At 34.3% G+C, this 23084-nt stretch overlaps 1 protein-coding gene across 2 annotated transcripts in view; it reads right to left on the reverse strand.

The window, feature by feature from the left end:
- The window catches only part of ankrd12 (ankyrin repeat domain 12), a 52314-nt gene that overhangs the window by 476 nt on the left and 28754 nt on the right, over nt 1-23084 (reverse strand). Inside the window, exons 2-12 of one of the 2 annotated variants that reach the window (XM_051126607.1) lie at nt 12977-13090; nt 12427-12577; nt 9959-10030; nt 9255-9401; nt 7275-7478; nt 6760-6902; nt 6324-6471; nt 1404-5962; nt 1212-1310; nt 418-561; nt 48-143 (exon numbers count right to left, since the gene is read on the reverse strand). In XM_051126607.1, the coding sequence (XP_050982564.1) occupies nt 48-143; nt 418-561; nt 1212-1310; nt 1404-5962; nt 6324-6471; nt 6760-6902; nt 7275-7478; nt 9255-9401; nt 9959-10030; nt 12427-12577; nt 12977-13036 (5823 nt within the window). In that variant the 5' untranslated portion in view covers nt 13037-13090. The remainder of the gene's footprint in view (nt 1-47; nt 144-417; nt 562-1211; nt 1311-1403; nt 5963-6323; nt 6472-6759; nt 6903-7274; nt 7479-9254; nt 9402-9958; nt 10031-12426; nt 12578-12976; nt 13091-23084) is intronic. The other variant, XM_051126614.1, reaches the window with a different exon arrangement.

Consider the following 23084-nt stretch of genomic DNA (forward strand, 5'->3'; position numbering starts at 1 on the left):
TAATCTTCTATATTTTCTATAGAATATATTCTATATTGCTTTTGTACCTTCAACTTGTCAAACTTGTCGTCTACATCCTGAAGCCAAGACATAAATTGCCTCGCATTGAACCGATCTCTAACAGAGGTCTTCCCATCATCACCCTGAAATGTAAAAAAAAAAAAGATTAATAAGGATGAACCATATGTTGCAAAACCATTTTTCAAGAACATTCTAGATAACATAACAAGTTCAGCTCCATTGACGTAAAGCTGCAGAAAATTATTTCGATTTATCCCTCTGGTTGAGAGATCACTGTTACACTAAGCCGTGCAATGTAATTTTATTGTATTCTTACATACATGAAGCAAAAGTTATGTTTACTCAGCTGTAAAAATACTTGTTTAAAACTATCGTCCTAACAATGTGGCCACTTACCTGGACATCCTGGGGCATGTTGTATACTTCGGCATCCAATAGAACTGTGCAGGCACTGAATGGAAGCGTCTGATTGGCTAGTGTTCTCGCAGCACGGTAATGAACTCTCAAAACCTCCTGCTCATTGGATACAATCAGCTTTTCCTGGAAGAGCAAGCACCTCAGTCATTCAAGTTATCTTTATTGCAACCAAAATGCAGCAAGCTGAAGCTAAAAAAAAAATCATATAAATAAATAACTAAATGATGTTTCTCTGTTTCTGCATATGAACTTATATAATATAATTATAGAATTAAGCAGGCTCAAATGTTGACTTTTGTAACATTTATGCGTATACATAATTACGTAATAACATAATACATAATTTACGTTTCTGTATCTGTAAAAGAGATTACCAGATCTAAATATTATGAACAATACATTAAAAACATTTTATCTGTAAAATGCTAATAATTATCATCATCATTATATTTGAATTCTTTCATTTTAATTAAAAAAATTATTTTAATATGACATTTACTGTTTTTATTTATTACATTTTGATTTATTTATAATGATAATTTCTTATCAGTATTAGATTTAATTTTTCATATTTTTATTTTTAATAATTTTTTTTAATTAATTATTTACTCATTTTCTAATAAATACCCTGCAGTTCCATCATGAACCTCTAGGGGGAAATCTTGCAGGGAGCTAAACTTTGCAGGACATCGGCACTCCAGGGCCGACGCTGCCTATACTTGATCTAGAGATTGATGTTCAATAAATGCAGAACATTCTCGTTTTCCATTTACCCTTTCGATGCTGTGCTGCAGTCTTAGCTTCATCCGCACCACCTCTTGCTGTTTAAACATCTCCTTCAGTGGTTCAGGTAGTGAGGGAGGTGGCGTTATCTACAAAGGCAAACGAATTGGCAAGACTTTAGATTTTAGCATTTTAATTTTCTTAGACTTCAGCAAAAATTAGTTGCCAGAATGGAAGCATACCGTTGGGATGCAGAGCTTGCTGAGAGGGTTGCCATCCAGCAGATAGGACCCATTGAATGTCACATATTCATCGTAGTACTGAGGCGCTTGAGGAATAACGCTACAAAGTACTTTCCTCTTCTCCTCGATCTTCTTGCGAATGTGTAAGTATTCGTAATATGGGTTTGCCCTTTCGGTCTGGTAAGGCTGGATCTCTTCAAGCTTAAGTGCATCCACAATTGCAGCTAAGGACTGCTGCGTCTTTTCTTTGACCTGCTGAGCCGTGAGGTTCACTTGGGCCGGAGGAGAAACCCTAGGCATCTTTCTTTTCCTTGGATGAGTCACCTGAATGTCAGCTTCTTCTTCAAGGAGTCGGACTTTGGCTCTGGCCCCAGATGTATCAGAATCTCTCTCCACGACTGATATCGGGGAGGAACTTCCTGAGGTTGCACCACTGAGAGGCTCTGCCTGATGATCAGGCTGGACAGCAGCACTGCTTTGACCCTGTTCTATGTTAGCCGGAAGGTCTGATTTCACAGGCTTCTCCTCGACGGCAAGCTGGTCTGATGTCTCTATGTCAGCTTTGCCTTCAGACAGAGCTTGGGTTGTTGCACCTTCGTCTGAGGACAAGTCTTTCGCCCCATCTGTTTCCGTGCTTTGGTTCTTGTCCGAAACATCCTCAGACACATCCATGGGCTCCTCAGGGATCCTTTCCGGACTGGCACAGCAGGACACATCTGTTGCTGAAGCTGCATGAATGCCTTGCTCTTGTTTCTCTGGTTGAGCGTCAGTTGTAACCAATGGCTCACTGGAGAACCTTGAGGTACTTTCGTCTTGCACTCTTGCGTCATTCTTTTCCGTATCCTCTTGGACACTGGTTGATCTCAGCAGTGGTTTAGTAGTTTCTTCAGAGCTGGATCTACATGAACCAGTAGATGTACTTGGAGTGCAATCTGTCTTGCCGACATTTTCCCCACTCTTGTCCACTTTGTTCTCAGAAACACCTAAGGGTTTCTCTCTTTGCTCTGGCCTCAAACCAGAGTCCACTGTCAACGTCTGTTCACTACTGGAAACTGGGACAGTTTCCAATTGCTGGCTACTAGAACTCAAAAGTACATTGGAGTCAGATGAATTTTGCGTGTGAGAAGACTGAAATGATGCAACTTGTGACGCAACAGCTAGAGAGGACTCCTTGTTTGATCCCTCCGTCATTCCGGCACCAGGGACGTCAGGCTGAGCAAGACTTGCATTCTCTGCTTGAGTACTAGTGTTGCAAGAACTGCTCTGCTCTTGCAAATGGGTCTGGAACACACTGTTACTTACGTTTTTAGCACTAGACTCTCGTAAGTGTGAGGAAGGTTGAACTTGACAAGCAGGAGTGACGCCTTCACCTTCATTGCTAGTCAGATTTTCACTTTCTGGAAGAGCAATTGTAAGACTTTGACTGCTCCGAGTCTCCTGAACAGGGGGCACGCTAATCTCGGTCGGATGAACCGAAGCTTGCTCGCTGCTTGGCTGTGGCGCAATACTGATTATCTGAGACTCTTCTGTCAGTCTAGTTTCAGCTGGTGGCACCTTGGCTTCTTCATCCAGAATAGCCCTTAAGCATGGGGACGCATGCCTGCTTGATAATGGTGTTCGATTGCAAAGAGCCGCTTCGGGAAGACTGCTGGTATCTTTATCATGAACAGTAGGTGATCTGGAGGACTGTACAGCGAGGGAAGACTGCAGGAAAGGTGGCTGGGAATCTGAAGCTTCAATGTTCATGTCAGAATCATATTCAGTTGGTCTAGGTGTCAGTATAGTTGCTTGACAGGAATCTTCTGAACTTGCAACAGATATCATGGATACTGATCTTGACATTACGCCAGGTTTTTCACTCTCCGGTCTCGGAGATCGACTGAGATTGTTTTCTATTACTGGTCCATTCTTCCCGAAGGTTTTCGCATCCAGTGAGAGCGTTCTTGCACTGGTGGCATCTTTCAAAACCTTCTCGCGGTGCCCATCTGGTGCTTCTGAGCTTTTTGACCGAGTTAGTTCCTTGGTTAGACAAGGCTCACTGGACGAAGAGGAAGTTTTTGTTTTTTCCTTGCTTTTCTGTTTCCCAGGGTCAATCCCTGGACGCTGCTTTAGCCGCTCACGTTCCTTCTGCTTGATTTTCTCTAAGTGCTTCCTGTGCCACTGTTCGATTTCCTGGTCCTTGAGACTGAGCATGCGTTCAAAGCTGGTCTTCATGAGGTCGTCGTTCACCAACCTCTTCTCTTTGGGACGAGTATCCTTTAACGTAGGTGTAACCTTAGATTTGGAGTCTACCTCGTTTGGTTTCGGTTTGCTGATTTTGCCATCCCTGTTCAGCTGGGATCGATCTTTGTCCTTTTCCTTGTGTCGATCCCGCTCGCGGTCTCGATGCCTTTCAGACTCTCGATCCCTCTCTCTTCTATCCCTGTCTTTCTCTAGAGGCTTGGTTACCTCTTCTTTTGATTTGGAGGACACAACCTTGTTGTTTTCACAAACGTAGCCTTTCTTCTCTTCCAATAACAACTTTAGATTGGAGTAGGATGAGGAAGAGGGGGTGGTCTCTTTCGATTTCTCCTTTTTCCTCTTGTCAGAATCTTTGTCCCGTTCTTTTTCTTTATTGCGGTCAGATTTCCCATGCTCAGTGGTTTTCTCGGGGGCTTTGCCCTTCTTTTCAGAACTTGTTTTATCTTTGTCTCTGTGGTCACCAGAGGAGTGATCTTTCTCAGCTCTTTTGTCAAGCTTGTCCTTATTCTTCTTGTTCTCTTCATGCTTTTTCATTAAAGACATTGCTTTGAGCTTGTCACCCTCTTTATGGCTCTTATCATTGGGTGAATGTGAAACATTTGTTAATTTCTCCTTTTCTTTCCATCGATCTGTAGAGTTGTGAGGTTCAGGCTTGTCAGCTAAATGCTCGGATTTTACTTTCTTATCTTTATCTGCATGTTTCTTATCAGACTTTTCAGACTCCCGATCCTTTGTTGGTGGTCTCTTATCATTTTTCTCTCGAGAGTTCTTCTCTGGAGACTCCAGTTGATCTTGGTCAGCTGAACTGCCAGTGACTGGTTTATCATCTACTTCTTCTTTCACTCCTGAACTGTGCAGTGAGCTGTCGGGTATTCGACCAGAGCCAAGACCCTCATTCCGGTCATCAACTTCATCTACTTTTCCATCCTTTCCCCGTTCCTCTTTAAGAGGCACTTCTTTTTTCTCTTTCTTGATAGTCTTGTCCTTATCTCGCTCCTCTTTTGGCCTTCTGTCCTTGCTGCTGCTACTGCTTGAATGTTTGTCTTTTGACACCCCTCTTTCCTCTTTAACAGGCGATGAGTCTGAGGACTTAGGAGGAGATCCACCAGCAGGTATTTCACATTTGCCTGTGAGTTCTTCATTTTCATCACTTTTGAAGAAGTTCTCCTTCCAAAACTCCCGATCAAACTCCATGTTCCTATGTCCGTCCTTGCGTGGCTCTTTTTGCCTGTGCCGATTCCTCTCAGCCTCATACTCCTTCCTATACTTTTCCTTCTCCTTGGGTTTCAGCTTGTGCTTTTTTACAACTTTCCCATCTTTGTCAGTCTTCCTGAAGACAGCCTCAGAACTGTCCATACTGTTGCTTAGACTACTGTCTTTGAAAGGACTGCAACTGCCGTCATCGCCATCCAAGTTAAGCTCTTTGTGGTGATGTTTGCTCTTTTCCTTGTGCTTGCAGCTCTTGCTGCTAGAACCTTCTGTGCAGAAGTCAGACTCCGTGTAGTGGTTGTATTTGACGCTGTCCCCTGGACAGGATCCATCAGCAATCGAAACACAAGTCTTAGCGTTTTCCTGTTTTAGTGGAGTTGTCTGCTTGTCAGTTTGGCTGTGGTTCAGCTTTGGGGACTTGACTACAGACAGGTGAAAGAGGTGGACCGATGTGTCATCCTTCGTACTGAATGACATTTTGAACGAGTCCTCTTCTCTGACGCCCTTGTCAGAATTGTCGGACACAGTTGCCGAGGAAAACAGAAGGGACTTGCTGTTCTCTTTCCCTTCTTCTCGGACTTCCTGGTTCTCCTTGTTTTTGCTTTGGCTCTTGTTCTTTTTCTTCTGCTTGCCTTTTTCTTTCTGTTCCACTGGCGTGAGAGTCAAGCTTTCTTTTTTCGCCCTACCGTCCGTCTTGTGACCATCCACACTGACTGACCTGGTGGGCGAGTTCCTTCTTTCCATAGGCACCTCGGCTTCATCGCTCGAACTGTCTGAACTGCAGTAGACACGGGATGCCTTTGTTTTTTTAGACTTGCACGTCGGCGTCGACTGGTCGCTTTTGCTGCCTTGTTTGGAAGCATAGTGGTTCCTTTCCTTCTCCTCCTTCTCCTTTTGCCGTAGCTCTCGCCGTAGGATGTGTCGGTCGTTAAGTGCCTTACTGAGATCCTCCTCTTCTTCCTCATCCTTAAACTCATATTCATCCAGCCCTGACATGGATGAGGAGGCTTTCACTGTGGTTGATTTACTGTCAGAGTCTTTTTCACCATCAGAATACTCCATATTCTCATCTACACTGGATGGATTTACCGAAGGTGGGTCCTCTGATTCTATGGCATGCAAAATAATGGAAAAAAGGATGTTACACTAGTAATGCACTAGGACATCAAATTTGAAAGAAAAGAAAGACTTCTGTGGTAAAAGCTGTGGATAAGAGCATCTGCTACAATGCATATAAAATAAAACTTCATGCAAAATCGCTGACAAAACAAACCTATAGAATGCAGAAAACTATTAAAGAAATAGATTTGACTTGACTTGGACTCTGCATCAGAGTTTGCTCAGCATGTCTGACAACATGCCACAAATGCTGACAGAGCTTGCATTTAACCCAGAAAAAATAAAATAAAAACCTCAAAGGAAATGCCAATGGCAACAGTACTGGCAAATCTCCGGCCAACTGTCTCGTACCTGAAGAGCTCTCTTCTGCTTCAGAGAGTGGGATCTCTCCCTTGAGTAACTGCTCAAGCTCCTGAGAGTCAGCAACATCAACCGGTCTCTCCCCTCTCTTGTTGGCCTGGAAGGCATTGCCTCCATGACGCAAGAGCAGCTTCACAATCTATGAAGGTTTGGTAAAACATGACAGAGACAAGGTACACAGGTGAATCAGATTATCAGAAAGATTCACAATTACTATGTTCTTGCAACAGATATTTGGCCGTTTTGAAAATATCAATCATCAGTCCGAATGTCTCCACTCGCCCATTTAACAAAAGCTAAATTTTTACCCACAGCCTCATTTGAAACCTATTTTTTTTATTATGTAAATTAAGTGTTAATTTTATTTGTCGCAAATAAACTGTATTAGTTTGGATACACATGGTCATCATTTAAAGTAAAAACTCACGTCTTTGTGTCCGCTGCTTGAGGCGTCATGAAGCGGAGTGTCGTCGTCCAATCCCTGCGTGTTCACTTCCGCTCCTGCACCAATCAGAACCTTCGCCACATCATAGTAACCAAGGTTACAAGCTTCATGGAGAGGCGTCCAACCTGACGAAAAAAGACAAACCAATATGAGCTCACGAGAATCTACAACTGAAAGGAAAAATGGAAAACTTTTAACCTTAAAAAGACTGTATCACACAGGATACACAAATTTCTAAGGCCTCTAAATGATCACCATGATCAAAGCTTTGCTGTTGCACACAATCTGCTACATTCCTACTTTTTTTTTTAGGAAGTAAACGGTCTTTTAGTGTAATTATGAGTTCATATTTTGAGCTTTACAGGGTTTTTACAACTATATAACTGTTGTTAAGTAATCAAATAACTTTTTTTTTTTTTATTTAATTCCTTAAAACATGAAATACACTACAGACAGCTTGTTATTATGAAAAAAATGTGCGTAAAATACAGTCTCACCTGCAAAATCTTTGACGTTCACATCCGCTCCGAGCCCAATAAGTTCCTTCACCTGCTTGACGTCTCCTCTGATGGCGGCCATATGCAGGGGCGTCTCTCCTCTCTCGTTCCGCTTGTTCACTTTGTCCTTCTGCCGTGAGGACGAGCTGCTAGCGATCTTCTTCTGCACCGCCGGAGATTGAGAGGGGTGGCTCGGTGTGGTATCTGAGATTACAAACCGATTAACCAGAACGTCAAGGTCATATCGTTTATCTGAATTGTCCATCTCACCAGACTATACTACAAAAGGAAGTGAGTGCTCTGATAACAAACAGATTGCATCATAACCAAGTCACTGATTGTAAATAAACAGGTGACTGCAGGTTTGAGAGTGTTGTTATAGCTAACAAAGACTATTAATTAAAACTAATTGAAATAATGCTAAAATAAAATAAATGTGTGACCCTGGACCACAAAACCAGTCATAGGTAGCACGGGTATATTTGAAGTAATAGCCAAAAATACACTGTGTGGGTCAAAATTAACGATTTTTCTTTTATGCCAAAAATCATTAGGAATAAGTAAAGATCATATTCCATGAAGACAGTTTGTAAATTTACTACCATAAATATATCAAAACCTAATTTTTGATTAGTAATATGCATTACTAAAAACTTAATTTGAACAACTTTAAAGGTGATTTTCTCTATTGTGATTTTTTTTGCACCCTCAGATTCTATATTTTCAAATAGTTGTATCACAGCCAAATATTGTCCTATCCTAACCATACATCAATGGAAAGCTTATTTACTCAGCTTTCAGATGATGTATAAATCTCAATTTCAATTCCTTATGACTGGTTTTGTGGCCCAGGGTCACATATTATATTTAAAAAAAAAAAATTACAAATGTTGCTTTGGAAATAAATAAAATAAAATAAAGTAAAATTAAATTAAATTAAATAAAATTAAATAAAATACTAAAACAAAAAAGTTATTAAAAACAAAAGTTATTTAAAAACAAAGCTAAATAAAACAAAATTAAAAATGACAAAAAGGACTAAAAATGTTACAGCTAAAACTAGTCAAATTTCTTTTCATTAATTAAAATAAAGCTTAAATAAAATATAAATATCAGATGAAAAATTAAATGAGAAATTTTGCCTTAACATCTAACTAAAATAAAATTGTTTTTATTTGCAATATTTATGTAACTATAACTATTTTTATCTGCAACTAAAACTTTTTTTCAACAATTCAATTCAAAACTATTTTTTCTTTTTTTTGAAGTGAGGAAAAACTGGAATGAAATAAATTATAAATATCTGATATAAAACAAAAACAAAAAAAAAAAAAAAAATGAAATTACATACAAAAATTAGCTACTTTGGCAGCTATATAAAAAAAACAACTCAAATAAAATAAGTTGAAGTACTAAAATTACTAAAACTACAACTAAAATAAATTAAAGATAAACTGTAACAATAAAACTAAATGATAAATATGACAAACGCATTAAAAACTATTGCAACTAAAACTATTAAAAATCATTTTCTTTAAATGGACAAAGCTGAAATGAAATAATTTATTGAAAACTTCAACTGACAAATTAAAACAAACAAACAAACAAACAAATAAACAAACAAAACATTAAAACAAATTAAAATGAAAGCTTTTATTTTTATATTTTCAGTTTATTCAAAATATTAATGCGTACTATAACAGTATATAAACAATATTACAATAACACTGTTGCGAGAGAACAACATTGTGACAAATGAAAACATTAAAGCACATTAAAACATACACTCAATATATGTTTTGAGTAAATATTGGCTTTTGAACGAAGAAATCAAATTTAAGAAATACAGAAGTCTACTGAAAAAAAAAAAAAAAAAAAAAATCAGTGGCAACTTTTACCTCAGTGAAAAACCGCCTGATTTTCTTTTTTTCTTTTTTTTTTCTGAAGAACAGAACAACAGGTGTAAAAGGTGTTTCCTACCTGGACTGTTGTCTCTCGCCGTCATCTGCATGACAAGTGCCATTTGCTTTCGTTCTGATAAAGGGTAGCCGAACAAAATGTTCACAGGGGTCGACTTCTTGGTCCCCGGCTCCTTCTTCACTTTCTTCTTATCCGGACCATCTTTGTCTGCAGCGAACAAGAGAAATGATGAACAGCGCATGAGCACGGCTCTCCACTTTGCATTCATGCATCTCAGTTTCTAAAAATGTTGACGTCTTATACAATTTATCCCCTTTAAACAAACAGCTGAAGTGAAAAAACAGCGTAGGAAAATCTCCAGCCTGACAGACACATGCATTACCCATCTAACAGCGTTCCCACGAGTCTTTGCGCGCTACTGAAATGCATGCGATTAAAACAGATGCAGCGGATAAACCAAGAAAGTGTCAGTATGTGTGCTTCCTTGAAACTAATCGACGGAAAAGCGAGATGCGCCAGACAGCAGATTTCCGCAAAATGATGTAACCAAAAGTCGGCGGTCTCCCTGAGAGTGATGCAAAAAGGCTAGCAGACAGACAAGGTCATGCGGTAGCGGTTAGTGTATCCTAACGGAAATTACATTCGTTTCAGCCAGTGCTTTGATACGGACGGAGGAAGGGTCAGGCGGAGACAGATAAACAAATGAAACCGTGATGCGTCTCAGACCGTTTGCGGCCGTTGGCGACTTTAGCGGAGGCAGTTACCTGCGTATATCCTGCAGGGAGGAAGTAATCTCTCTCCCCACGCATCGCTCGACTGCCCGGGGTCAGAGTCATCTACAGTGCAGAAGCAGAGAGGCGGGAGGAGGAGGAGGAGGGAAGGAAGGGGTTCAGGGTTCGAGAGGTGGATGGGGAAAAGGGGTGGACGGGAGAGCAGAGCACTGATTACACCCACAGGCTCCGCCCCTCACTCAAATGACAAATCACAGCACAGGATTCAAAGATTCCGCGATGAATATTAAGAGCCACAGATGACATCACACACCTAAACCCATCCGAATCCAAACAGTCCGCAAAATATAGTTTTTGAAAAACTACAATATTTATGTATAGAGTTTTCTGTAACTGAAAAAAATAAAAATAAATTATTTAGTGTTGAGCAACAAGTAATCGCATTGTTCTTGTGTACATCATATATGCGTGTGTACTGTGTATATTTATTATGTATATATAAATACACATGGATGTATATATTTAAGAAAAATGTTATTTTTATATATTAAATTTATTTATATATAATATAAATTATATGAACATAAATATATATACACACATGTAAATATTTTCAAAATATATACTGTATGTGTGTCTTTATATATACATAATAAAAATACACAGTACACACACATATATTATGCACACAAAAACTATTTTGGATGCGAATTAATCGTTGCCCAGCACTAAAATTATTATAAATATTATAAATTATAAAATTATATTGCAAAATATTATATATTATAAATATTTGATATTATCAGAAAAAAATAGTATATAATATTAGAAAAATAAACAACAAAACAAAAACACAAAACCGATAAAAATGACAAAAACAAAAAATTATTATTATATTATATATTATTATATAAATTGAAATTAAAACAAAAATGAAAATATAAATATTATTAAAAATGTATATATAATATTAGAAAACTTAAACTCAAGTAAAAATTTGAAATTGCAACTAACTAAAACAAGTTTACGTTGCAGTACTAAACTAAATCTGAAATAAAAATCAAATTAATAAAAGCTATATAGAAATATTTATATAAAAAAAAATAAATAGCGAATAAATAGCAATTAAAAAAGTATTAAAACTATTACAACTAAAACTATTAAAAACATTTTCATTAACTGAAATGATCGGAAATTAAATAAAATGTTTAATTAAAAGACTTTTTAAAAAATTAATGAGAATTGGCAGCTAACTGAAATAAATTAAGTGACAAACTAAAAAAAAAAACAAACAACACACAAAACAAAAACAAAAAAAACTGATAAAAATGACATTAAAATGAAAAACGAAAATATAAATATTTAAAAATACATATTAGATAATATTAGAAAAACTTAAACTTAAGTAAAAATGTGAAATTTTGCCTTGGCAACTAACTGAAGTAAGTTTAAGTTGCAGTACTAAACTAAAAGTGAAATAATTAAATTAATGAAAGCAGCTGTATACAGAAAATGTATAGAATAAAAGCTCATTTAAAATATTAATAAATATTAATAAATAATAAAAAATAGTAATAAATTATTCATTATAAACATACTAAAATAACACTGTTTTTTGGGGAAGGCAGTTTGACCAATTTTAGATTTTGTGACATTTTCACATAATAACAATATAGTTATTTTAAATAATTCAACAAACAATTGTTTAAATATTAATTAACACTGTTGCAATGCCAATTTTTTGTATAATCCACTCAATTAAATATTTTAAAAATTAAAGGCACTTCATTTAATATTATTTTCTGCAAAACAAAATATCAGAATATTCAAAGAAATCTGACAAAAACAGATTTATTTTTTAAAACAGTTTTTTCCCGAATTCATTTTACTTATAAAATTAATAATTCAGACTCTAATTGTGTAATGTCCTGCTCTATATTTTTGCAGGTTTCCATGTTTCTTTATTGTTTTCATATAATAATGCACTAAAAAAAAATGCACTGATAACAGCACAGATATAACACATTATGAACAGTTTGATTAACACACTTGTATTATCGCACTGTATAAAGCGTCATACCACTGGCCCTATTTGATTATGTGTTCTCACCAGCCTATGCTTATATTCTTATTTGGTCTTAGCATATTTATATATTTATTATTACATTGTCTAAGTAGTCTTTTCTTATATAATCGACAGTATTAAAGTATTTTGCCTGCTAACTACAGAACTGGGACTAAAACAAGAGATTTTAGGCGCCACTTAAAATAACAACAAAATATTTTTCATTATTCGCTCATGATCTTCTGCTCGCAGCTATTGTGTTTTTGAACGAGACCCATGTATTTGATGAGGCTGGCTTAACCGTTACACAACACCCTTGAAAAACGCTCCAGTACAGCTTGTCTAATAAAAACAGGTCTTAGAAGTGACCAGGAGGGGGCGGCAGTGAGGCACAGACACAAGCTACTAGAACTTTCAGTGTAAACGTTAAACTGACCCGTGTCGGAGTCCCGCTCCTCGTTCCGGGGCGGACTGACGGTGAAGGAGAGCTTCCGTTTCATGGAAGACTTCGACTTCCCTTCTTTCCCCAGGATTTCACTCCGATCCAGCTTCGGAGTTTTGGCAAACGGAGAGATTTTCTCTTTACTCTGAGAGAAAGAGAGAGAGAGAGAGAGAGACATTGTATGATATTAAGCAGAAGAACATACTAGCAGTTAAAACATGTTCTGTGTAACCAAGTATGCAAATAATAAACAGTTTAACAGCATAAAAATAGTCTAAAAATAAGTTCTTTCAGGTTCTAAATTTAATATGGTGCAATATTCAATTTTAAAAATCTAAGAAAAAAAAACAAAGAGCCACACACAGTGTCAACTTTTAACTTTTTTTTTCAGCTAATAAAAAATTACTAGCAAGTCCTCATCATGCATGTCTTAACCGTGGATAAAATAATAAGCTACAATGATTTTAATCAGCTAATTTGTGTTTTTTAAAGTAAAAGAGATTAAAAGGTACTGGATAAACTATTGAGGAATGATGCTGCTCACCTTCTTCCCCGCTGTCTTCTCCACCATGGCTCCATCTCGGTCCGATCCCGGTTTGGCCATGGTGCATCATCTGACTAGCTGTGGCAGCTACGGCTCACAGATTTCATCATGGGCCTGAAACACAAAAAAACTCAGATGAGACTCATTTAACTTTAACAATGCTACAGTTTTTACTTTATTTACATTTAATTTTATTTTACATTTTTCTCTATTTACTTTATTTGAGGCAATCAATTTCAGATTGGAGCTTTACTGAAAAACAAGTAAAAATAAATAAATAAATAAATAAATAAATAAATAAATAAATAAAATAAAAAAAATAAAAAAAAATAAAATAAAATAAAATAATATAAAATAAAAATAAAATAATATAAAATTTAAAAAAATAAGTAATTATTATTATTATTATTAAAATTAGTGTTGTTTAAATATGTTACTAAAGTGTTCTGCAGGGATTTCCCAAAAAAAATAAAAAATAAAAAATAAAATTAAAATAATATAAAATAAAATAAAAAATTAAATAATAATAATAATAATAATAATAATAATAATAATAATTATTATTATTATTATTATTATTATTAATTAAAGTGTTGTTTAAAGTGTTCTGCAGGGATTTCCCCAAAAAATAACAAATAAAAAATAAAATAAAATAATATAAAATAAAATAAAAAATTAAATAATAAAATAATAATAATAATAATAATAATAATAATTATTATTATTATTATTATTATTATTATTATTATTTAAAGTGTTGTTTAAAGTGTTCTGCAGGGATTTCCCAAAATAAAAATAAAATAAAATAAAATAGCATTTTGGTAACAATACAAATGTCAGCCAATATTACAGTTTACATAGTATCTCTTTATTTTTCTTTTAATTTGAGGCACAGTCAATTCCAGATTGGAGTTTTACTGGAAAAACAGTATCTAAAATAAAATAAAATAAAATAAATTTAATACTATAAAAACTATACCTATAAAAACACTTTATTTGGAGCATGTACAATTCCAGATCAGAACTTCAGTGTGAAAACTGGAAAAACAGTATCTTTAAATGTTTAAAATAAAATATATAAAAGAAAAATAATTCAGCACATGATTTATGTTGACACTATATATATAAAATTGCTAATGGAACAATGTTCCCTTAAGACACTAAAGCAGAAATATCATGAACTAGAAGGAAACAAAAACAACTTGGCAAGGACATCATCTCGTTCACGCCACCAGAGAGAGAGTCTGACTCAAACGCTACAGGACCAAAATACATTTAAGGCAATCTGTCACAGTTAACCTCTTGGTATGGAGAAAAACTGTGAGACAGCAACAATCAATCTTCTCAGAAATCTTAGATTAGAAATTTAGGCAAGTCAGGAATAGTTTGGCTCTTCTCAACCCTGTTTGACGTGTCAATTCAAAGCACACTGAAAGCACAAAAGTGTACAGGAAATACAACCTTCCAGAAACATGTTCTGATTGGTTCTTAAACATCACTGATAACAAACATCCTGGGTGCTTGAACTGAAATAATATGAAAAAAGGGCGCAGTCTAATGAGTCGTGTGCGTGTTTGGATCATGTGAGCTTTATTTTCCTGTTTCAGAGGTCATTCAGTGGGAACAGGACTGATGTTCATGTTATTCATGATTAGAGCTCCATGTGTTTCTCACAAGCGTAACAAAATGACTGCAGCTGCATCGCACTGTGTCACTTATTGTGGTGATACCATAGTACCAGATGGTCATACCACAGTAAAACCACAGAGCTCAGATGTATTTCATGGTATTGTAACTGTACAATTACCATTTTCATATACCATGGTATTAGAGAAGGAAAATAAAGCTTAAAAGACAGTTTGACATTTTAATCTTGACCTTTTTTAAAATAAACAGATTCCTTTATATTAAATGAAGACAGGAAATGATATTTAATCATTTATTTATATGCACTAATTGACCAATACAAAGAAATGAACAGCATTATTTACATAGTAAAATTTATTTATAGAGCACATTTAAATTCAGCATTACACTGACCAAAGTGCTGACCAAAACCCATACAACCAATTTTAAAACAGAGTAAAAAAAAAAATAATAATAATAATAATAATAATAATAATAATATCAATATCAACCTAGATATAGTTTTTTTTTTTTTTTACAAAAATATTTAAAATAATAAATCATTTATAATGCATCACACAAAAAGAACAGCGTTTTAATTCACTGAAAGTGAAATAAGTCACAAATTAATCAAATTCTAGCAATACTGAAATTAAAAAGTAAAAGTGTTCTGCAGGTATTTCCTAAAATAAAATAAAATAAAATTAAATTAAATTAAATTAAATTAAATTAAATTAAATAAAAATAATTATCAAAGCGTTGTTTAAACATGTTACCAAAGTGTTCTGCACGTGTTTCCCCAAATAAAATAAAATAAATAATTAAAGTGTTGTTTAAATGTTACCAAAGTGTTCTGTAAGCGTTTCCCCAAATAAAACAAAATAAAATAAAATTAATTATTATAAAAATATAATTATTATTAAAGTGATGTTCACATAAGGTAGTAAAGTGTTCTGCAGGCACTTCCCAAAATAAAATAAAATAAAATAAAAATCTATTATTAGTTGTTTAAATAAGTTACTAAAGTGTTCTGCAGGTGTTTCCCAAAATAAAATAAAAAAAAAAGTATTATTGTTGTTATCATCATCATAACAATAATAAAACAGTAATAGGATCAATTTAGTAATAACACTAACAATATAACAGTAATCTGAATTGTAAATATTTTAATTAGTGACTATAAATAGTAATAAATATATACTAGACACACACATAAAAAAATAATTATTATAACACTATTAATAACAGTGATATTGAATTATTTATAAATATATTAAAATGTATACTAGAAGATAATATTACTTTATCTTTATTTAAAACCTATTATATGTAAAATAAATACACATACACTCACTGTTTTGTATGTTAAATTTGATTTCACAAATGCTTTCTTGCTTTTCTAGCTCTTTCTATGGCTACAGTAAACCATATATTTTTATACATTCTTGCATCAACACAATAAAGAGCCTAAAGAATAAAGAGCTGTTTACACATCAAAACAGCAGCCGAACACAAGACCTTCAGTGCTTCATCTTTACATTTTATTCTGCAATTTCTCAAAGCAACAAACAAGAAAGTCAGCAATTAGGGAGCGTCTGACGCTGGCGGCCGGGTCTCTTCTGAATGAAAAGCAAATCAGCAGAGACCCACACACCTCAACAATACTTTCCCCGACAGACTCAAGCAGATGACACAGAGCAGAGGCTCCTGGGAAAGAACATTTCCACGACACCTGACACCCAGCGGGACTGAGTTAAAACCAGCTGAGTCACTCCCTCTGAGAAAGAGGAGGCGGTGAGGAGAAATAAGCTGCGCTGTCCGCGTGCATCATCAGTGTGGGACAAATGTGTTACAACTACACCACAAGATTTCCTGCTCGCTGTGCCAGCATTAAAACCGTGCCACACACACAGCCTCTGAAACAAAACAACCCATCTACTATCAAGTCAAGAAGAAGTTTCATTTTCTGCAAACAAGTTAAAATTAGACTAGCAAGATTTTAAATCACCAACTTAAACTAGGTGTGAAACATCTTCTCAGAAGTTTATGCATTCTTGATATAGCCAATATTAGCCTACATGCACACGCAAATGGCACGTTATTCACGCATTAGAGCTGATATTTTAGACCTTTATCATTTGAGTCATATTCTATAGCTACCTGAATTAGAAACGTATTCAAAGTAGCATAATGTTTCACGGTCTAACAGTGCACCCTTAACAAGCAATGATGACCTCTTGTTGAAAGGAAATCCCATTAATTCAAGTATCACCTTTGAAAATGGATCTTAATTATAGTAAATTGGTGTAAAGGTGCTTTACAATGTGCAATATTAGAAATAGTACAAGCTAATATGAGCTTTTGAAGAGTATATAAAACAGTGGCAAATAGCTGAATGTAAGCCACTGGAAAAAATGAAATATATAAACACAACCGGTCAAATGATTAGAGTAAATTTACAATTTTTTTTTTATGTTTTTTAAAATAAGTTACAAGAGAAGTCTTCTGCTCACCAGGGCTTCATTAAATTTAAAAGAAGTGTTTTCGATGTAAATGCATTTTAAAATATAATTTATTCCTGTGATGCAAAGCTGAATTTTCAGCATCATTACTCCAGTCTTTAGTATCACATAAACCAGAAATCGTTCTAATATGCTGATTTACTGCTTAAGAAATTATGATTATCAATATTAAAAACAGTTTTTACTACTTAAAATGTGTGGAATTTATTTGTTTATATATAAAAATAAAAATGCATTCAATTTCTTAATATTTATTTATGTTTCTAAACTAATAAAATAAAAAATTCTGGGCCATACTGTGTTTAATAATCAAAATGATGGACATCCTTTGAAATTTTCCATGTCAATAAATGGTGTAAAATTGGTTTTATGCATTCAAAATCAACAGGATTCTTTTTCCACTTAAAACCAATAAATATTCACCAATAAACACTATTTTCATCACAAATGGAATGTTATTGATGCATTAGTTCTGATATTTTAGTCCTTTATCATTTTAGCCGTATTCTATAGCGACCTGAATCTGAAACAGCTTCAATATAGCATAATTTTTTACATTATACATACAATTGTCTAACAATGCACACTTAACAACCAAATGACAACCGCCTGTTGAAAGGAAAACCCATTCATTCAAGTATCGTACCATATAATAATCGCAATAGGCTTTGTTACTTTCGATATGAAACACAGTTTCAGATTTCAAATAATATTTTCAGACAAAAAGTTTCAGACAAAATAAATCTCCTCTTTCTCTTTACTACTAGTTATAGCATTAAACAAACCTGACTGAACATCAGAATGCATGTTGAAAAATACAGTAAAACTTAGTGAAATGCATCACGTCTCATGCAATTGCTTAACCAGTGTTTCAACTTTTAAATGCATCAATAAAACAGCGTGTAAACAAGCATCACCTTTGAAAACGGACCCTAATTCCAGTAAAATGGTGAAAAAGGGCTTCACAAATGTACAATATTAGAAGTAGTACAAGCTAATATGACCTTTTCAACAGTATATAAAACAGTAGCAAATATTTGTGCCTACTCTAAATGTTAGCCATTGGAAAAAACAAAATATATAAACACTACCGGTCAAATGATTGGAATAATTTAAGATTTTTGTAATGTTTTTTTAAAAGAAGTTACCCTGCTCACCAGTGCTGCATTTATTTGTTCAAAATACAGTTAAAACAATATTACTGTGAAATATTATTACAATTTAAAAAAAAAAAAGTGTTTTCTATGAGAATGCATTTTAAAATATAATTTATTTCTGTGATGCAAGGCTGAATTTTCAGCATTACTCCAGTTTTCAGTATCACATGAGCCTTTAGAAATCATTCTAATATGCTGAATTACTGGATAAGAAATTATGATTATTATCAATATTAAAAACAGTTTTTACTGCTTAATATGTGTGGAAATTTATTTATTTATATATAAAAATAGAAATGCATTAAATTTCTTAATATTTACTTATGTTTCCAAGCAAATAAAATAAAAAATCTGGGCCATATTGTGTTTAACAATCAAAATGATGGACATACTTTAAAATTTTCCAATATATGGTGTAAAATTGGTATTATCCATTCAAAATCAACATGACTCTTTTTGCACTTAAAAACAATAAATATTAACCAATAAAAATAAATAAACAGCTAAAATCCAAAGCTATTTTAAAGGCAAAGCAATTTATTATTCTGCACTGAGGAAAAAAAAACTTGTAGAAAGAATTTCCACTCATAATTGCTAGTAAATTACAAAGAAATGTCAAGGAACACACTGCGTGAAATTTCTGAAGTAGGAAAACTTAACTTAAATTGTAAGCGTAATGATCTTTGTTTTGTTTACAACTTGGAAAAGATCATTTTTATAGTGTGCATTTGAAATAAAGTGCACAAAACAGGTTGCATTAGTCAGTTTATTTTACTTCATGTCTATTTTCCCAAAACAAAACTGACTTCAGTCGCCTCATCTGCCCCTTCCATGTCTAACATCATCCGTTTGAGATTTCACCCAACTCTTCATCGGAACCCAAAAATGAAAAATTCAACACCAGGAAACAGCGTTCATTGTTTAGTGTGCACTCTAGGTAGTCGTCAACATTAATATTTCATGGGTTTATTCCCTCTGAAGTTCTTTGTTATCATGAAAACCCTCACATCCACAGGCCTGGCATCACAGAGAGACGTCAAACACTCAGAGGAGGCAAAGACGGCTTTCTGTCCCAGAAACGAACTCGTGATTACAATCCGCTGTTTACATCACCCAGTCGCAAAATAACATTCAAGGTTATTCTGGAAGCACACGGATGGAGGACTGCACCAGTGCATGCAAACTGCCAACTAAATTTCAAGTGAACTTTTGGGAAGCAAATGACTAGGTTTATTCCTGCCTCCGAGACGTGAGACGAAGGCAAAAACAGGCACGCAGAAAGACGGGGCCAGAGCCAGGGAATGGAAACACAAACAGAGCACTACAAACCCTCCAGCGCATGACCTCGGACCGCCGCCTCTACTGGGACAGCGGCAGTGGAACGACTGACGGGCCTGATTTATTCTCCCAGCAGCCCCACCAACAAACCACCCTGTGTGGCATCACCACGTCTACAACCAGCGTTAAGGCTCTGCGTGTCCTCTTGACCCCGACCCGGACAAATAAACTACATAGTCTTTGGAAACGGAGAAAAAAAACAGAAGGAAAAAAACAAATATTGCAAAATGGATTATTCCAAATTGGACATCAGTTGTATTCTGTATTAATGTGGTACGTTGTTCTTCGTCTCGTTTTGGACATGCCATGCTCTGTATTTTTGCATCACTTCACATTTAAATGTAAACAGTACGATTGGAAATATCTGAATCGATTCTCATTTTGATAACCTGTTATTGTTTTTTAAAATTCAAGAATTTATATTTTAGTCAACGCTCTTTTCAGCTGATACTTGAACATAACTTCATTAAGCAAATTTGTATCTACCATACAATAATCGCAATAAGCTTTGTGCTTTGTTACTTTCAATATGAAACAGTTTCAGATTTCAAATATAATATATTTTCAAAAATAAATCTGGTTTTGGTGCAACAGCCGCCTTAGTTTAAGGGGCACATTAACCAATCATCTCTTCCTCTTTACTACTAGTTATAGCACGAAATAAACATTTATGAACATCAAAAAGTAGGTTGAAAATTACAGTAAAACTTAAATGTATCATGTCTTATGCTTTATCATTTCAATCGTATTCTACAGTGACCTGAATCTGAAACAGATTCAAATGTAGCATAATTTTTCACATTATACATATAAAAGGTCTAACAATGTACCCTTAACAACCAAATGACGACCCATTAATTCAAGTATCGTACCATATAATAAATCCCAATAAGCTTTGTGCTTTCTTTCTTTCGTTATGAAACAAAGTTTCAGATTTCAAATAATATCAATTTTCAAACAAAATTCAAATAAATCTGGTTTTGGCGCAACAGCTGCCTCAGTTCAAGTGACACATTAACTAATCATCTTCCTCTTTACTACTAGTTATAGTACAAAATAAACATGAATGAACACCAGAAAGTATGTTGAAAAATACAGTTAAACTCAATTAAATGTATCACGTTTCATGCAATTCCTTAATCAGTGTTTTAACCGTAAATATGTAAATAAAACAGCTTGTAAACTATGTGACTTATCACATTTACCTCAGGAAAACCATTCGGTGTCCACTACTTGATAGTTAGCTAGAAAAATTAACTCTGGAGAGAAGAATTTGAATAAATATATGCACTATATTGAATATTTATTATTTTCATCACAAATGCCACGTTAATAATGCATTAGTTCTGATATTTTAGCCCTTTATAATTTCAGTCGTATTCTATAGTGACCTGAATCTGAACAGATTCAATGCAGCATAATTTTTCACGTTATACATATACAAGTTCTAACAATGCACCCTTAAAAAAACTAAACGACTACAACTTGTTGAAAGGAAAACACATTAATTCAAGTATCGTACCATATAATAATCGCAATAAGCTTTGTGCTTTCTTACTTTCGTTATGAAACAAAGTTTCAGATTTCAAATAATATCAATTTTCGAACAAAATTCAAATAAATCTGGTTTTGGCGCAACAGCTGCCTCAGTTCAAGCGACATATTAACTAATCATCTTCCTCTTTACTACTAGTTATAGTACAAAATAAACATGAATGAACATCAGAAAGTATGTTGAAAAATACAGTTAAACTCAATTAAAATGTATCACGTCTCATGCAGTTGCATAATCAGTGTTTTAACCGTAAATATGCAAAAATAAAACAGCTTGTAAACTATGTGACTTACTGTCACATTTACCTCAGGAAAGCCATTCAATGTCCACTACTTGATAGTTAGCTAGAAAAATTAACTCTGGAGAGAAGAATTTGAATAAATATATGCACTATATTGAATATTTATTATTTTCATCACAAATGGCATGTTATTGATGCATTAGTTCTGATATTTTAGTCCTTTATCATTTCAATCGTATTCTATAGTGATCTGAACAGGTCTAACAATGCACCCTTAACTAAATGACTACAACTTGTTGAAAGGAAAACCCATTAATTCAAGTATTGTACCACATAATATCAGAATATCAATTTTCAAACAAAATTCAAATAAATCTGGTTTTGGCACAACAGCTGCCTCAGTTCAAGCGACATCTTCCTCTTTACTACTAGTTATAGTACAAAATAAACATGATTGAACATTAGAACGCATGTTGAAAAATACAGTAAAACTTAATAAAACGTAAGTTATTACAAAATTCTTATTGCATACACATCTGTTGTTAAATTTTAACCTTTAATATTATAGTAATATACCAACTGTCAGTATTCCCTTTTAGTATTTTACAGCATTGGTTGAAAGATGTTTTAACATAGTGTACCCGATATGTCCAAATGATCCAATATTAAATCGAAAGGAAACAAGATTGGAATTGAATCGAACAGCAAGCTCAAAATCTAATCAAAGCATGAAATTTGTAATAAATAGCCTTAATAATGGCATGAATCAGTTTGTATAAACACATCTTCAGTACACCAAAAGGACAGGGAGAAAATGCTGCAGTTGAACACACAAATGTATTCCAGCAGCACAGCCCTAAACAAACAACAGGAAACTGCAATCAAATCTTCAGAGGTAAACTATTTACAGACGGCCAAATATTCTCTGAATGGAGAAACACTGAGTCACAAAACCTAACAGGAATCAAGACACAAAGACAAATACGAGCAGAGGGAATCCTGCCACTTTCTTGGTGGCCACAAACATTAAGGCCAGAAACCAGTTTGTGGATGCAAACGTGACTAACTCATTTAACAAGAGCCTCTTCAAGCTCATACTTCAGCATGAGAGTCATTGACTTAAAAGCAAAAACCGATCACAGAAGAATGCAGTTTACGCTAATGTCTGCTACAGCACCCGTTACAGCCACATGTTCTTGCGTTGCATTAGGAATTGCTGTCTGACACATTTCACAATGCAACAACATACAAAAATAAGCTTGTGTAGCTGTAAGATTTTACATTTATATTCATGACGTTCCAAGTCACAATTATGACTTTATGTCATGACTGTGGCTCTAAAATGGTTAAAAATGCAAATACATACAAATCATAAAATTATACATTAAAAAGGGTACAATTATGACATACTAGGTCTTAATTACAATTCAAAGTTTACAAAAAACACTGACTTTTTATACAATTATGGTTTAAAATGTTTTAATACTTTAAGTCCAAGACAGCTTGTGTCATAATGACTTAAAATGTATTAAATGCATACAAATGCATACAAAGATCAAAAACCATTTTAAAATTTCAAAAAAATTAAACAAAATTATAACAAAAAAATCAACTTGTCATATGCATGACGTAGAATGCTATAAAAATACAAATACATACAAATCATAAA

This window comes from Labeo rohita, chromosome 2, assembly GCF_022985175.1.
Source record: "Labeo rohita strain BAU-BD-2019 chromosome 2, IGBB_LRoh.1.0, whole genome shotgun sequence".
Lineage (NCBI taxonomy): Eukaryota > Metazoa > Chordata > Actinopteri > Cypriniformes > Cyprinidae > Labeo > Labeo rohita.